Source organism: Colletotrichum aenigma (assembly GCF_013390185.1).
Source record: "Colletotrichum aenigma strain Cg56 chromosome Unknown KSG_Cg56_contig01, whole genome shotgun sequence".
NCBI classification, from domain to species: Eukaryota; Fungi; Ascomycota; class Sordariomycetes; order Glomerellales; family Glomerellaceae; genus Colletotrichum; species Colletotrichum aenigma.
The window spans coordinates 1566227-1583994 of NW_023500907.1; the positions used below are offsets into that span (position 1 = coordinate 1566227).

Below are 17768 nucleotides of genomic sequence, written 5' to 3' on the forward strand. Positions count from 1 at the left end.
AGAAGAAAAGAAGGAGAGAATCTCTTCTTGTACTGAAAGATCAAAAAGGCACCCGGGCGTCTTCGGGATACTTCCTCAACATTCTTTCAAGATCTGGCCTCCTCGCTTCGCCCTCGCTCAGCAGATGCTTGCTAAGAGGAGACCGGTCTGCAAGACTCGAAGTGGCGGGAGAAGTCTGTAACTTGGTTCGAGGCTCAGGCCTTAATGGTGAACCCTTCTTTTCCTCCTCCTCCAACCATTTGGATGGTCCTTAGGGTTTCTTGTCAGACGTCTGGCTCGAAATTGACAAGGGATAGGTCCAGAGGCTGATCAGTACCCATCACCTTGAGGAAAGCTAGAAGCCAGCGAACAAGAACAAGGGCTACAACGTCGCGAATGCTCCAAGGTAATTGTTTTGAGGTGAGGGTTTCCTCAGGTGTGCGTCGGTTGATATCTTCACTGAGTAAGGTAGTGTCGCTATTAATCGAGTGCCCACTGGTCCCTGACTGGAAATTCTCAAAAGTCGCTTCATGAGTGTCTGGCTCCTCAAGAATTCTCGCGAGGTCCTTGATGTTCTTTTCCATCTCTGCTAATTCAATGGATGCCAAAGTTTCGTTCTGTTGCTCTTCAGCCTCCGACGGTCGAGATAGCTCCCCAAATGTCGCTTGCGTTGGTCCAGGTAATTCGATGGGTGTCTCTTCGTAATTTTCTCTTTGCATAGCCAAGTTCAAATCGACTGCAATACGATCCAGCCTTTTGCGTGCGGTGGTAGATGCCGAAGACAAATCAATCAGAGTGACCATAGCGTTGTCCTTGTCTGCCGACTTAGTGCAGAACCGAAGCAGCTTCTGCTTGCTGTGTCGCAGCCTACTTTTCAAGCGTCCCTCCACCTCTACACGCATAAGGACTGGCCTGTCGCTATGCTCGAATGCAAAAGCGGTATGAAAGGGTTGGTTACCCCGTGGGTTGCATCCCAGCTCGTCCTCCTTCAACTCCCATTCGAGGGATCTGAATCCCCGCCCATCTTTGGCCCTCTTCACACTTCCATTGAAATTCCACCTACTGACACACATCGTAGATGCACTCTGTCGAGTCCCAACCCCTCCAATCTCAAACAAGCCAACTGCTCCTAGAGTTGGTTGGAGAGACGTCTCCCTCGTCTTGAAGCTGTAGCTTGGGGTTCCGGTGAGCTCTCGAGGCCCAAAGTATTCAGTGATCCCTACAGCGTGATCTGTGACAGAGGAGGTACGAATCGGCTGTCTAGACCCCCCTGATAGAACCGAAGACGGGGCTTCACTCATCGTGATGAGTATGTTCGCGCTTCTGAGGGAATGGTCCAATGGCTATTCTATAGCGATGTCTATGTAGACAATGCCTGCAGGATTCTGGCCTATCAATCCCCGTTGGGCCTTCTTCCAATGATACTTGCATTCGATTTTGACTTTTCCAATAGCACCTAATCCAACGCAAAGACCAGGGCCTTTGGCCGCTTTTTGAGGGAACCGGTGAAAATCTTGTCGCCCATAACAGTAAAGTTTCAATTCTGGCTTGAATGGATACTGTCGTGAGGTTGGCATCGAGACGGTAGAAACATCCGTCATTGTCTTTGCCGATGTCTAATGAATTCGATGATTATGCTTCAAAAAGGAAGTTTCGTCAGAGGACGAGGCTCTGACTTTTCATGACCTCTGGACGCTCACGGATTTCGTGGATCCTCAATATTACGTACGCTGCGAGCTTTGCATTAGCGGGGAGGCCTCCCAGCCTGCTCAACAAATAAGCAATTGAGCTCATCTGCACAAAGCCCCCCTCCAAAGATGGTCCCTGGCCCGATTGCATGATCTTCGGGCTTTCTTTGCATGTCTCATTGGTGCCCTCACGGGAACACATACTAAAATTACTTGGTTTTGTTGATCATAGGTTCTGATTCCTTGCTGCCACGTCCACGAGAAGGTAATATAAGCTTGCGTAGCGCGCAGCCTTCTCCCCGAAGTGCTCGGTTCAGAACAGTCAACTGAAAATCGCCAGGCGGCAGTGCCACAACTTGCGTCAATTCAACATGAACATGCCCTACGATAAAACTTCACCACATCAACTAGATCGGAAACCGCCTGGATATGAAGACTATCACGCACGCGATGCCTATACCGAGAATGGTGGCAAGATCGGCCGCTTGGGTACCACCGAAAAGCTCGAGAAGGCCCCAGGGACTACAAGCGCGGAAGAACCGCGCAAAACCAGGCACAACGTGATGTTTGATTGGGGTTTCGATAGAACCCAACATGGCATGAATGTCGGCTTTCCGACGTCTTTACCGGCTCTACGTGAACGGAAATCTCAGTATGAAGAACCACAAACACAGTCGCATCAACGGCTGGATTCGAGGCGATATTCGCCGCCTGCGAACCCCGTTCGACGCGTCCACGTGCGAGACCGTTTGTCATACCATCCGCAACGAGCGGTTCGCTTCGAAAATGATCACAATTATCCATATCAAGCGAAAAGTGACTGGCATTCGGAATATGCCGATCCTCTTACCAACGCAATCAGTGTCACCGTCAAGCCTGAAGCCTGTCACGACATCACGCGACACCTCGAGCTTGACGTCACTGATGACCCGGAAGAAGCTTTGGAAGACTTTGCAAAACTCAGAAGACTTGGTCATTTCAACGAAGCACTGAGACTGTTCAAGAACCGCTTGGATCATTTGCTCGATAACGCCTATGTTCGCGTCCAATACGGACACTGCCTGCTTGACATGATGGATATCCATGGTCTCAGTAAGCTTGCAGATAAATATCCGATCAGGATCTCTTGGAACAGCGAAAGACCCGGCCTCGAGGAAGAATGGTTTTTCATTCTGAAACGGGCGTCTTATCTTAACGATTCCCCGCTGCCATCACTCCTCGAAAAAAGTCACGGGCATACAACGTTTTGCCAGCATACCTGGAAGATGCTGAGAAAGTGTTGGCCAAAACTAGATTCTACTGAGGTACGCACGTCTCAAGCGCAATTTTCAATTCAGTTTGGATGATTAAGTTCCATTGGCGTCACTCACTAACAATTTCACAGTTCAGCATATTTTATCACTTACTGCTGCTCCAAGGTCTTGGTACTGGGCGATTATCTATATAACAAGTCGGGAGATACACGAGATTTACCTGCACTTGAAGACGGAAAACAGAATCTGGGACTTCAAGGATCTCTGCCATGGGGTTCTGAGCAAAGAAATTGAGCTGTGCCACTGGCAGGATCCAAGCCCGATCAACTTCCAATTTCCTGCCTACATTTTGGGCAGCTTCGATACGAACAACACAGACGACGTGATACGTGCCATACAAAAGGACTGGAACATGGTGGGAGAGCCTATCTCCTCGTTGGTCTTATTGGAAATCTTTACGATATGTTCAATGACCGCCTTGCAACATTCGGAGTACAACCACTCCTACTCCGCCGAAAGTTTGCGCTTGGCTGCAAGGTATTTTGATGCTGCTAAAAGCGTCGCCGTGGAAGTCTACAACCAAAGCCCCTCGAATCTAGTCTCTCGTCCATATCTTGAATGGGTAATTGCTCAAGTCCGTCTTCAAAACTCATACGGCACACCGATCGGCGAAAGGGCTGTTCTGAAGCATCTATTCAAGTTCGAAGAGACGGTTGTTGTACCTCTTGGTATTGGTTCTTATCGTTCTTCTCGTGGACTAATTTCTTACAACCCGACTGGTAGTGAGTCTCCAAACTGGCAACCCGAAGGGCTTCCTTCAAATGGGCCAAACAAGACGTTAGAGACAGTACGAAGGCTTGCTACAGACCTAGGAGACACGCAGATTCAAGCATATTGTTTAAAGTATTTGATATACGAAACGCCCAAGCCGGGGAGTCTGTTAAAAGAGCTTGAGGAGCTGTGGGTCTCTGCAGGGAATCGCAATGGTCAACTGCAAACCATCCTCTACCGTTACATCCCGAAACGATCAAAAGATGACAGTACAAGGCTATTCGAAGATCTCCTTGTATCTCGAGAGTCTTGTCTCTGTAAAAGCACTTTATCGACTCAGCTTCGTATTCTCCGAGCGCTGACGCCGAGGCCACACGAGAAGCATCAGTACACATGGAGACTTTCCTTACTGGACAAAATGTCACTGGAAGACGACAAAGTTCAACTAGAACGTGCTAGCGCGTTCCATTTCGGTGATCAAACGAAGGCCATCGTGTCAGAACCATGGGATATGAACGGTGATTCGACAACCAACATACCAGAATCGCTCATACAGCCTCCACCGCTACAGCCTGCGCCGCTACAGCCACCACCTCTACCGCGACAGTTTTCACCACCTCCCCCACGGCAGCCTCCACCGCTACATCCCCCACCGCTACAGCTTACAACGCCTCAAAAATCACCTGCGAGGGAATCGCATGTGAGTAGCGAGTCATATTCCGACGACGAAAGATCAAGTGACTCGTTTATGAGCACTGAAATACGGAAGGCGTCTCCAAGAAGGCCAGACAATGAGATCAGACTTTGGCAGAAATGCCGAACAACTCGGGACTGGTTGGACGATCTATCTGTTGCTGGGAATAAGTCCTCGAGTGACATCAACGATGCGGACAACAAAGATATTCAGGTCTCAAGTCTGGGCCCATCTTTATCCCTAAGACCTGGACAGCTTGGTGATACTGTGAGCCCGACTGGAAAGACAGTCAAAATTGGTTACGGCCAGGCCGACACCCACAGAACGATCATGGCTGATCCTCAACAGTCCACAATACGGGATATGACAGACAAGACGGCAGGTAAGCACAACTCTTTTTGAAAGCCGGGGCATTGGAATTTAGAATAGAATTGATTTACAAAGCAACGTCAAAGCCTAATGTTTGTATGGGTTAAAACATAATCATTGAAGGAATCAAGTGCTTTGTGGTACCTGAGATACTGTTGGGTGTTTTCCTCCTCAGACACAACTAACGGGATACAGTGTCATCAGCATCCTTAACACAACCCGAGAATCAAATCCAGAAAACGAAAACCGTGCAGAGTGTGCCTTATGTTGAGGACGACGATGAGCAAGAAACTGACGGTCGTCGAGGGGATACGCAACTCCAAAAGCCAGTTGATGGTCAGCTTCCCAATGACGACAGTCAGGAACTCGCGGGAGGGAAGTCCGATGCAATAGCTTTCAAGGCATGGTAATTCACAGATCCTGATCCCGGGTAAAGTACGGGCTCAAGTGTTGACTGTATTGGGAAGCCAAATTCAATAGACAATGGCAAATTCTCCTTCTTTCACTTCAAGATGGGCTCAGAAGTATCCACTGGCTACAGCAAATTCTGTTTCTGCTCTAGTTGATGGCAAAGCTCTACTATCCCACGATTGTTTGAAAACTTGTATTAGAATCTACGCAATTCCATTACTACGTGAGGTGAGCGCTGGTGCCAGCATAAATCTCTTGTTCTATTCAGTCACTGCCGTCACTTTGTTTGACAGCCAACGCCGGAGTAGAGGTCGTCTCTGGGGAGTACTTGAGTCCTTCTGGCTTGCTCACTTAAAGAGGCATTGCTCTGCGGCGATAGCACAAGCTAGAGAAAGATTGCTGAAGATGTCCACAATGATGACAGCCGCAGGAATTTCGTGCTGCTTCAAATCAAACAAACGCCAGGAAACAGCAATTTCGCAAAATTTGGAGAGCCTAGATTTTGGAAATGGAGGAAGTTGCACTACTACCTAACGCTTTTTATTGAAACCTTTCTGAATGTCGGCTACGTTGTTGAAACGTTAGTTTCTGGAAGCCACAGGAGTACTGAGACTATTGAGATGAGTATCTAACAACGTAGTGCAGTAAGATAACGTCAATAGAGCATAAAGCTCGAACCTAGACCTTGAAGTGTAATAGAGGCAGGTGATGTGGCAGGTGATAGGGTCGGAAGTTTTCAGAGAGTACTCCTAATTTCCAAATTGTAACAGAGAGGCGTAGTGCCTGTAATACTATCTACTTCTGAAAAGTGCGGTCAAGTCGCCGCCCATATCTATGGTCTGGTTAAAACATCAACTTTCCCCGCTCAAGCCATCACAAAGTCCACACAGCTCTCATAAGTCTGTTTGGCGCTAGTTCCGAACCAGAACCACTGAACGACACACTGACCGGCCTGAGCGCATGTTCCAGCGGGCAGGTTGCTGGGCATGGTGATGTCGAAGTTGGTGTTGTTCGCGGGAAGTTGAGCAAGCTTCTCGTCGGCGTAGGAGTCGAAGACAATAAGCGGCTGTCCAATGACTTTGTTGGTCTTCGTGTCGACAATAGACACATTCATCGGGCCCTCATGGGGAATGGGCAGAGCAGCGCGCATGTTGACGACCTGGCCGGCCTTGAAGGTCTGCACCTGGGCCTTGTTATCCTCGAAGGTGGCGCCACGGCAGAGATCCAGCTGGCCTGCATGAGATGTTAGCATGAGGTGACAGGCGCACTATGGGTGCTGCAGTTGCTTACATGTCGCCGGAGGGTTGGTGAGGTCCTCCAGGGGAATAGTAGGGTCCGCCAAAACAGTCTGCACATTCTCCTGTCCACAAGCCTTTGCCATCGCGGGACCGGGAGCACGGGCAGGAGGGGAGATGATGTTTCCGTGAGCGGAGACCATGGAGGCCAGGAGGGCCGTGGCAGCGGTGATCGAAGTGCGCATTTTGAAGGCGGTATATCGGACTGACGAAAGCAGTTTTGGAAGATTTCGAAGAAAGAGTGGACAGCGAGAATGCAGGTATATGAAGGAGAGGACGAATGGAAATTAGACCAAGCGGGAAACGAGTGACCAGCACAATTGATTGTTTGATGAGACAGAAAGTGAATAAAGACCGGATGAAAGCAGACGGGGCCAGGAGGGCGGCCTTGCACTACAAATACCAGAATCTGGCCTCAGCCCGGCGTCTACGATGTCTGCCACACCCCGGTCCGACAGGATGAATGAGGATCAATGATTTGACAGTGATGGGCGGCGATCATAGCTTTCCCCTTGCGACCCTCTCCCCGACGGCGCGCGTCCGGATGCACGGGAACTAACGTCGTTGGCCCCGTTCTTTGCCTAGTGCGATCTGGGTTTTCCTCCAAACCTACCCGGGGATGATCCCTGGGCGAAACGAGAATGCTTGAGGCTCTTCGAAGAGAGCTCAAGACAAGCTTGGTGGGATCCACGTGGGTGAAACGTCGCAAGTTCTTGTGCCGTCCTGCTTCCGGCGCATACAGTAAGGGTCATGGTCACATCTTGCGACAAACCCTGTCTGGGGGTGTTCGTGCAGCGAAGAAGCGAGAAAAGAGAGAAGCCCGATAGCGAAGAGAACCGGCACTTTCTGCTGAGTTCGATTGAACTGAGTAATTCGGATTTTTAATCAACGAAGACATGACGACGCACTCTCTGCTTCGATCGCAGCGCCAAGCCATCAGTTTGGACGCACCACCACCCTGATGAAGAGATCGGAAGGGAGGGCACCCAACCGGCGGCGCGGATCCCTTCGGAGACTTGGGCACGCTGGTTGGTCCAAGACCCCCCGAATTGGCATCTGGAGCCCGGTAGAGTGGATCGGGATTCACGGCGCGGAGTCCGGGGTGTTTTTCTTAGAGCATCCGCTACCTTTTGGCCCTGATCTACGGCAGGCACCGTGTTCTCAGCATTGGCGCCAAGTCGACTAGAACTTCCTGTGTAGGGGATCAGCGAGTCATAAGACAATCGCTAAACAGACACGGGGCTAAACATGCCACTCCGTGAAGACTGAAGAGAAAATCAATCATCCGCCAAAACTGAGTCCACCGCGAGGCCTACCTCCTGAGCGTCAGGTATGCGGGCGAGCAGAAGAATGGAAAAGCATCCGGACCTGATGACAAGACCAGCCTTCCCAGAAAACAACACGCCAACAAAGTTAGACGCGCGACAGGTCCAACGGCGCTAGATTGCGCCCCTGCATTAGGCATTATCAGTTCGTTTTCGTAGCCCCTTTGAGATCAGGCCGAAGCCGAGCCCAGAAGCCTATTTTGTGGGCTCGTCCTCCTCGGAATCTTGTTTGGGGCACAGCGTCATGCTGCCGCGGGCGCTGCGGATTCGTGGGGGGCGCAGAGACCGACTCGGCGGAAATTAAATGAAGACCCTTCCATGAACTCGGATCCGCGATCCGACTCAAAAGAAGGTTATTTCGTTCCCTCGAGGATTGAATGCCGCCTTAACCGTGACGTTACTCAGGAACTCGGCATATTGCAGAGCCCCTTGATAAGCGGCAACTCAGAAGTCCGGTGGAAAGCACCTTTAGCTCTAATCTCAATGACACGAACTACGACTCGGCGCTGCAGCGTTCCTTAGAAGGTTGGTACTCGGCGTTGACATGTTTTAGCTCTTATCATCTCCACAAGATTTTTTTTCCCTCGCGCGCTAGTGGACATTGACCTCTTGTGATGGGCAGATGGAACCCACCGGTGAGAAGTTCAAGGCCTCTTCAATTGGGATTAGAGATTAAAGTGTTGAACCTTCGGGCCTGTTCGGGTTTTACTTACTTCTTTCGCGTCGTTATACTTCAGTCTGCTATATGCCGTCTGATGCGCAAAGATGATTCACAGTTCAGCGCCGAAGGCTGTTGAGAACAGCTAAACTTGAACTGCGATGCTTGCGAGTCAAGAACAGCGTGCCTCACTTTCTCCCCGATAAGGTTCTACGTACAAGACTCCAAATCTTACTTATTTCGACTTCAATCGGGAAGATGAGAAAACCGTCATCAATACATTGCGACAATGAAATCATCTTGTAGACGCAAGCGAGTTACGACGTTCAATTTCATTGTCATTCAATCGGAGGCAGAAAAAAAGTCATGATCCCGTCGGTTTTCCGGAGTGAACAGCTTGCCATCGAGACCGGGAACTCTGTGTGTACTTATTGAACAACGTGCTCGAACAACCCAGATTTGGTGCGACACTCAAAAGGTAACCTTCATATCTTCAAAGAACATGACAAACAGAGGCCCATTGCCTTCGCAATCATCCTGCTCAGAAGCTAGACGATAGCGTGTTGAATAAGTGTAAGAATTTCTGAACAACATTTAACTACATACCAGCTGAAACTTTGAGAACATGAACGTTCCTTGGGCGGACTAGGTGGACATGAAGCCTAATTAAACAAAATTTGAATTCATGTTTTGAGTTGAGTAGGAGTCAAAAACTGAACACCTTGTTGCTTCATTTAGGGCGGTGTGTTACTGACGTCTTTAATGTTCAAATTTCAGGAAAGCAGAGCGCCGCACCGCCAGCCATACAGATCCCTGTATGCGGGAATGAGAATACTTGAACAGCGTCTGAAACGAAACAACGGCCAAAGGTGATTCTCAGATAAACTTCTCACTTTGTGGTCTGTATTTATACAATGGTTAAGTTGGTCTCACTTGAATTTGAACTCATCTACCAGCGTACTGAGCCAGCGTGCGTATTGTCGCTTACGAAACTCATAGTACTCATTGTGAGACGTCACAAAGATGGTCAAATACCGACGGATTATAAGTATACTGAAGTTTGAAGCGAACCGTATCATTTATTGTTCAGCTTACACGAATAACTAAGTAGATGACATTCTGAGGAGCGTTAAGCACGACAGTAGGAATACTCTCAAGGTTGTAACTTTGAGTTGTAGGCAGCCGTGGCCTGAAAACCAGTCGAAGCTTTTAGTCACACAACCAGCTGAGAGCTGAAATTGAGATTTCGAGGTAGAACATCCTTCTACGTATGTAACTCAGGCTTTCGTGATGTTGTCATCATGAATGTCATCACAAAGCCGTGGATATTCGGGGAATGTATGAAAGTCAAACACGTATACTCTAGGTGGCTAGTCACGTCTATATTTCCATCGTTATCAATATCTGCATTTCCAAAGCTGCAGGTCCATGATCAATCCTGTTGGACAATAACATTTGGGCGAATCCAAGAAGCATGGATGTACAGCAGCAAATCAAATGTTCTTACTTTTCTCTCAAAATTGTCTGCTTTGTTTACAGAGAATAAAAGTAACACATAAGATCTAGGACTACAATGTGTATCTGCTGTGAATCTGTAAATGTTCCAAAGGAGTTATGAACTATTTGCTCTTTTCTAGCGGGTATCTCACAGCTTTTGGTCTGCTACAGGGCTTGAAAGGTGATTAGAATTAGAATGGCCCTTCGAAAAGGTTCGGATCCGCTAGTTCTGGGTCCGGTAGTCCTTCTCTTGAAACTGAAAAAGACCAGAATTCTGAGTGCCAGTGTTAAGGCACGGTGAGGTAATATACAAACAGACAGTCAAGTTAAGAACTTTGCTGTTGTTCATTCATGCACGACGTAACATCACTCAATTGAAATGTTAAGTGCAATGCATAGGACTGAGGTGTCAGGCTCCCAACCTTAAGGACGTATAGAAGGTCTGCAACTCAAGTTATCACGCACATGACGGTACGTACATGAGCAACAGCACGCGATAGTATATCTAGGAACTGGGCCGGGCATGATAACTGGAAGGGAATGAGAAATAGAAAGACATCGTACTTACTCAATATACACATTGGGTTGTGGTGGCGTGAAGAGGGAGATGCCTGCCATGGCGATTCGCGCCCTCTTCATATACCCCTATAGGTGGCCATAGAGGTTTCTCTGTGAGCCATCCTGGGTCTCGAATCTTTCCCCGTGAGAGGCATACGGCAGTCAAATAGGTACGCCTCCAGGCGGCAAACTGCGAAGGAAAAGTAGAAGGGAAGAAAGATTACCCGATGTACAACCATCTCATTTCGAACTGAATTAGGCTTTAAGCATGTACAAAAAGTTGTTGACATGCTCTACGCGATTCCTAGAGTGAATCGCAGGTCCACCTTCTAGTACCTAACTTAGGTAGTGAGCGGTTCGTTTACATGAAGGAAGAACGAAAACTTGGGTGTTTATGAGTACTGCTGAGAATGAAACCTTGATCTGACTTAAGACATTTATCTACACCTGATCACGGGAAAACTGGAAGATGCTAGGCTCTCAGCCTTTTTGCGACATAGCTCCTTTTAGTGATCAACAATTTCCCTATACGATGACCATGAACTGTTACTAGCACGTTGAAACTCTTCTTGGATCACGAACTACGTGACTTATATTTTATATACACAAGGCTTTTGATTCAAAGTTATGATGAATAATGAACTGCTTTGAAGTTTGATAAAGCTTCATGCAGCACAGATGTAGGGGAGGGCTACTATACTTTACAAATCTGGATTAGCCAAGTGTGTTTGGACAAATGACCGCTCATTAATATGAATTTCAGGGTAGAACTAATTCTCTTGAACCAAAAGTGCGGGCTGGCACCTCCCGGGGATGGGTACTTTTGGCTTGGTATGAGGAAGGCCCTCACCACCTACAGTCTTGGGTAATTGAAGATGCAGTCTTAGAGATCGCGGCATGAGCTGTGTTGAAAACACGTCCACAACGTTGACGACCATTGTGTGGTTATGCGTGGACAGTGGAACGACGAGAGGAGCAACTCAGACCAGATTCCCACAAGAGCTGGCGTGAGTGGTTTATGGGATATCATTCAAAGCAAACATGATAACCCAACCGTCATGTACAAGATTCGCGGATCTCATTTCATACAGATGTTGAGAAAGTATTAGCGCGACAGAGACTCAAAGTATCTTTATCGTCATTTAGAAAGCTTAGACGTCACGAGAGCCACAGGATGAACAACAGCAGACCTCTATCTCGAGAACCAATCCGGAAGCTTTACCGTTATTGGGCTCTTAACATTACAGAACTGGGAACAGCTTCTATCAGTCAGGGGAAAGAAGACTATGCGCAGTCTCGAACACACTGTTCAAGACTCCGTGTTTACGATTTGATTCATTACATAGGGCAATTTACTCAAGCACGTTTGCCCCTCTATTACACACGTAATACTTTGCCAAGGCATATGTCGCACGTACTGTTCCCAACGCGATGCTTTCTTTGCGGACATCAATCGTTGGTGGAGGCATGAACTGCGCCAATGTGTTGCGCCCAGCTTCACAGACCAATAGGTTTCTTGAGCTTGGGTGTCAAACGTTCGCGTCACTGATGTGATAGAGTAACTGAGGCAATATGGGCGTGTAAAATGGTATTTGAATTTACAGAACCTGCTTGTGTCATATGTACTGAGAATATGCTACGTACACGCTCCAATCTCACCCAGAAGAATCGGGAGTCACATCTCAACGGATTGCTCTGGTGGAGCATGTGCATTACAGCGCTTAACATCCCTTGGTGGCCTGTGTCGTTGTTAGTAAGGCTGGGTGAGTTACGGGTGTGCGAACTTACGGCCTCTTTGTTCTTCTGGTTCTGCTCGATACCACCGGCGAACTCCTTCTTCATGGTCGCGATGGTGTCCAGGTCTGCCTTAGTTCCCTTCAAGCCTTGAGCTTGGCTCTTCTCCTGAGCCTGGGCCTTGGCAACCTGATATATATGTTAGCAGTTGAGACGGTATACAACGTTCGAGAATTTTGCTTACAGTTGCGAGACCATCCTTGGCACCGTTACCATCGGCGAGCTTCTGGTTGGCCTCACGAATCTTGATACCGTCATCGATGGTGGTCAGAAGAGTCTTCTTCGCCGCATCAAACCTCTTCTGGTCAACATTGTTGGAGTTGACAATCTTCTCGATATCGGCAACGTTGGACTGCTCCTGCTTCTGGATCTTGATGTTGTCGTCGATGCCAGCAGCCAACTTCTTCGCGTTCGCGCAGTTGTTCGCCTTGTTGTTGCCGCCCTTCTTGTCGGCGCGAACCTCGAGGCCGTCAGCCGCAGGCAGAGCAAGAGCTGACGCAACGGTCAAGCCCATGGCAAGGGTGATGAGAGTCTTAGTGAGCTGCATGTTGAAAGTGGTGTAATAGGGTTTGTAGTTAAAAAGAGATAGACGATGTAATGAGCGGACTAGTGAAGAAGTAGAAGTGTTGAATTAAGCGTTTGACCTGAAGCGCGTTGAAGTGATGATCCAAAGGAACGATGTTAGTGCGAACTTTCCACAGTTCTTATATTCTTGAGTTTTGGCGAGTCAATCGGGGCGCGGCCCCCTTCCGACAGCCTCATCGCCGCCGTCGTCTCAAACGTGACGGACATACACACTTTCGCCCCGAGGAACCCGATAGACCCTGCCGAGCACAGCACATGGAAAAGTCAGTGAATAGCAACCGCGATGCTTTCAGGGGTCGTTTCGCTTTGGCACGATGTATCTCTCTTGGTGTCCACATGCGGACGGACACCACGCGCGCATCTTTTCCGTCCGATGTAACCGCACCACAAGACAAGCTTTTGGGAAGGCAGAGAAAGAAGGTTTACCCGCAAGTGTTTTGGGCTGAACTTCTCAGCCAGTCGCTCGCCATGATCGTCACGTAGACGTTTCACCCTCCCGCCCTGGACCAAGACAGCTAGTTTAATGCGTGCCTACCAAAACTGTTCCCAATGTGCGAGCTCTCAGAATGTAATCGTCCCCGACAAGCTGGGCTGATGATCTTCGCCTCACAGAAGCTTATCACCACAAGCTCTAGCCATCTCGACAGTCAAAGTCCTTGGCAAGAACAGCTGCTCATAGCAGGGATCGCACGGTCGGCTGCTTCCATTTTCCAGCGGTCTCGACCAGGCCCGGTAGTCTAACTTCACTGGCCTCCCTCAGTCTGGTATCAGGAGGACCTCGTTTTGGCGATTTTATCTGTTTTTGTGACACCCGCTCACACCTGAATTTGGTTATTCTTCGCCAATTTTGACGACTGACTCGCTGAACCCGTATTCCTGACGGAGTCCTCCGCCTACACAGCAGGTTTCAATTTCATCCAGTGATCCGGTCTACCAATCGCTTCTGCAACCGGAACCGAGATCAGTTTGCTGTCTTAGTGATGCCAGAGAGATCAGTCAAGATGCCAAGACTGTGTATTGAACGCGTTCACCTCAATGGTAGAGTCGTCTGGACTTACTTTCCGGCCCTATGGCTCGGAGCTCCGACTGCGAAAGAGCTCTTTACGATTCATCGCAACAAATAAAGCTCTTGCCTCGAAAGCATGAGTTTTGCTAGCTTCGGAAGTCAACTGAAGGAAGGTTGCGGCAACATCTCATCAACTCTCTCTAACGACATCCCAATTAGCAATAAACAATACTCTGAATTCTTGCACACACGTGGTAGATTTCGTACTGGGCAGAGTTCATGCACGACCAGTAGACGTGCCGCAAAGTATGCATCGAAGAAGGCGGGATCATTCGCTAGTCTGGCCGCCAACCTCCATTCCAAACAGAGTTTGCCGAGTCTCGAGTTCACCGGCGGGGTGATCGGCTGACATGGGTCAACCCAGAATCTTGCGGAAAGCTAGCCAAAAGATGCCCATTCTGGTCAGCAGTGAGCAGCGAGAACGAGGCCGAAAGCAACCAAATAAGCCCACCTTCGATTGTTAAGCCCGCCTGCCTCAGCATCCCGTCGGGGCTCTATCTTCTCCATCTTCCGCGCTGCCGCTCGCCCCGCGGCATGTGGAGGGCAGTCTATTAAACTTCCCCCTCAAACGTGATTCGGCCGGCCACGGACTTCTCCTGCAGTAGCGTGGTGTGAAGGCCCTCGCAAACAGTGTTATATCCATCTCCATCAAATTGTTTTAGCCATGTTGGAGATTCATCAAGAAGCTTAAGCCTTCGGGACGCTCATTCCACAGCATATCTGACGAAAGGTTGACCTGGTGAACTACTGCAGGCCACCTGCGTTGGTAATTGTCTTGGCGGCCTGGTCTCACCATCTGAACGTAGTGTGAATTCGCGTAAATCTACCTTCCGGATGCTCACCATCCCATCATGCAGTCGCCAAGAGGTCCTATCGCCAACGTCGCCGGTGTAACGTCCAAGAAGCTGTTCGCCGATCAGCACTTGGCTTTCTTGGTACTCCGCATAAGGCGTCAATCCCAGTGCCCATCATTATGCGTTACTCACCTGAAGATGATATGCGACCGGTTATTATTTCTGTCTTTTGTGTCTTCGCAGCGTCGGAACCGGTCTGATCTGTTGTATGAGTCCGTGTAACCGCGCGGGCAGTGTCGAGGACACGCGTGAGACCAGATCATGCCCCATCAGCTGAGGTCGCGCCTCGAATTCAGACACACGATACCGTGAATGGAGGCTAAGCGAGTTCTTCCAGAAGACACCGATCTCATGGAGGCACGTTCACTGCTCAGCCACTTTGTGCGTCTCTGCTCTTTGGCACGACTTGATTTCGGGTCCGATAAATGCCTAACTGAATCGAGTCAAATTTGGGGATCAAACTGAACTCTCTTATTTGTCAAACCCCGCAGCACTCAGTCGGGGTGACGCGCGGTCGGGTGTGCGGCGGGCTATGATCTCACTACCTTGGATCTCCCTGCTGGACGTCGACCGCAGCAGCCTTACCAGCTTTGACGCGCTTGGTAAGCTTTGGTGTCATGATTTTACCGACAACGAGTTCCTGTCCTTCACGATGCTAGAAAATTCATCGTGCCCAGAGGCAGATACGATAGCATCGGAATCCGGCAGTGGCGGCACGCACCAGCACAGGTCCACTGTACAGAGTTGCTCCTCAATATATCAGAGACCTGTCACTGTATCGTCTCCGTCAAAGCTCTTTCTCAGGGCCAGCTCATTCTACAAAGTAATCACTAGGGTATTCTTCGGAATTCGAGCCAGCGGTTCGAGAGGTTGTCCTGGACAGGTGCCGCCGGATTCGGCGCGCCGTACGGCGAGCGGTGTTCTCAATCGCCGCCTCCGAGATGCAGCGAACTTTTATCAGATGAAGCAAATAACCGTAAATAGAAACATCATTTTCTAGCCATTTCAAAGCACAACCAACAACGCGCTTACGACAGTATCTATCGACGAGTCATATTGTGCCTGGAACATTGGATGGAGGCCACCAGGCCTTGAGAAACAGCCTCGTTTTTGTGGATTTGCACATGTGGAAGCACTCCACCAGAGATGTTTCCTCTTATCGTCTGATGTGTTGAAACTTGCATGCGTGTACAGCGTGTCATCAAACACAGCCACGTGAATCAAAGAAACGGCCGCCGTGGATAATTTGCGACAGAGATGCTATTTTCAATATTTTCAGAAACTGCGTACAAATCGAAACACCAGAACATCATGGCCATGTGCATTTGTAGATGTTTCGCCAAGCCGTTATGGGTTGTGAACCGTGAGACGCACTCAACCCTCGCGGTGGATTCATGCGATCACGTCGAAGTAGGATGGCCGTTCAGTTTCATTCGACCGGCAATCGTCTGCTTCTGTTTGAAAACTAAGTAACGTCGGCTCGCATCTGGGGGCTTCTGTGTCATTCTGATCCTCCCTGCTATTGCGTTTTACCTGAGGTGTCAGGCCCTTTGCTAAAAGAATGCAAGTGTCTCAAAAGTTGAAGCTCATCTATCCCGTGAACAGATCTTCAAGAGATGGGTAGTATGAAAGATGGTAACCAGACACTGCTAGAAACCGGAAAGAGGATATTCAGCGACATGTTTCGAGGTTAACTCCCCCTCACCGTGCAATGACAGTTTCTCATGCAGATTAAATGTTGTCTTAGTCCTCACGATTTACCAATGTCTAGCCACGCCGCCGTGTTTTGTTTTTCATTCTTCGAACCCATTTTAAGGCAGAGTTGGTAAGCGTAAATCATACTTTGAGAACACAACATAAATTGCGTCTCATTTCCGTGGCCTACAAAAATCTATCTTTGACTGGTTGCCGAAATGTATGTTTTGCTGCCTGAGCTCGCTTTCAGATGGTCCCCCGGGATCATGTGCCTAAGTAATCAAAATGAAACTTGCCGAGTGAATTTTGATCCTGGTGTTGCGGGATCATAGCCATGTTCTGGCCTTGAACATAATTTTAGCGACATCGAACAGGACTTTCCCAAAGACCAAGGGTAAACTACAGAAGCTTTCTCATTGCTGCATAAAGCACGTTTGAAAACTTACAAGTCTTAGTCTTCTTAAGAAAAGGATTGTTTCATTTTTACATATTGCTTGAGGTGTGATGTGCACAAATGTTCTGGTCTAGTTGCCCACGACGAGCATTGAACACGAAGTCTCTTTTATTCACCTAAAGCAATCCTTTTAAGGACTTGTAGCAATACTATATACGTTATCTAACACTCGTCCCTTAGAGATTGTAGCTCAGGGTTACATCTATCATTCTACTATCAGTAGTAAGACGTCTGATCCAGCCCATGGCGCTCTCTAGTGAGATCAATATTCTAAATAGCGGGAAGCCCCATCTCTGAAGTAGATGTTTCCAACTGTGCCAGGACAACAAAAGTACCGTGAAGCTCCAAAACAGGAAGTAGAAGCACTCGATCCACCGATTGAAGCCAGGAACCTCCGACAAGCCTTCTTCATTGTAAGCTTCTAGATCTCCCCTCACCAGGTGCAAAACAGGCAGAAAAAGTAAACATGTAATCGAGGTGCAATACCAAATCAGCTTAGAGCCAGTCATTAAAGGCTCTAAATAGAGTAGTAATAGCGTAATGACCATTGTTATGATCATCGATACACACCAGATAGCTGCCCCGACCAAAAGCGAAGGGTGCCAAGTGCGAGACCGTTCCCGGCCGAGCAATATACTACAGGTGTCAGTCAACGTCAGGATCCAATCTCCAAGTCACTTGGTTTAGTTGACCTACCGTTTAATATGGTAAAAGAGAGCTATCAACATGCGCCATGACGGGAATCTCAAGAGAACCCAGAGCAAAGCTATTCCGGCCATAGCCTTTTTCAAGTTCGACAAGCTTTGCCAACGAGTAGCCACT

General features: G+C 48.6%; 2 protein-coding genes across 2 annotated transcripts; both read right to left on the minus strand.

The window, feature by feature from the left end:
• Positions 1–6030: 6030 nt before the first annotated feature.
• On the minus strand, positions 6031–6645 carry CGCA056_v000411 (uncharacterized protein; the record flags this gene model as incomplete). The annotated part of the gene is made up of 2 exons (XM_037315672.1): positions 6031–6398; positions 6456–6645. 2 exons carry the CDS (start codon positions 6643–6645, stop codon positions 6031–6033), a joined length of 558 nt encoding a protein of 185 aa, XP_037185334.1.
• Positions 6646–12219: 5574 nt separating this feature from the next.
• CGCA056_v000412 (uncharacterized protein) lies at positions 12220–12839 on the minus strand (the record flags this gene model as incomplete). Its single annotated transcript, XM_037315673.1, has 3 exons — positions 12220–12237; positions 12287–12421; positions 12477–12839. 3 exons carry the CDS (start codon positions 12837–12839, stop codon positions 12220–12222), a joined length of 516 nt encoding a protein of 171 aa, XP_037185335.1.
• Positions 12840–17768: the final 4929 nt, after the last annotated feature.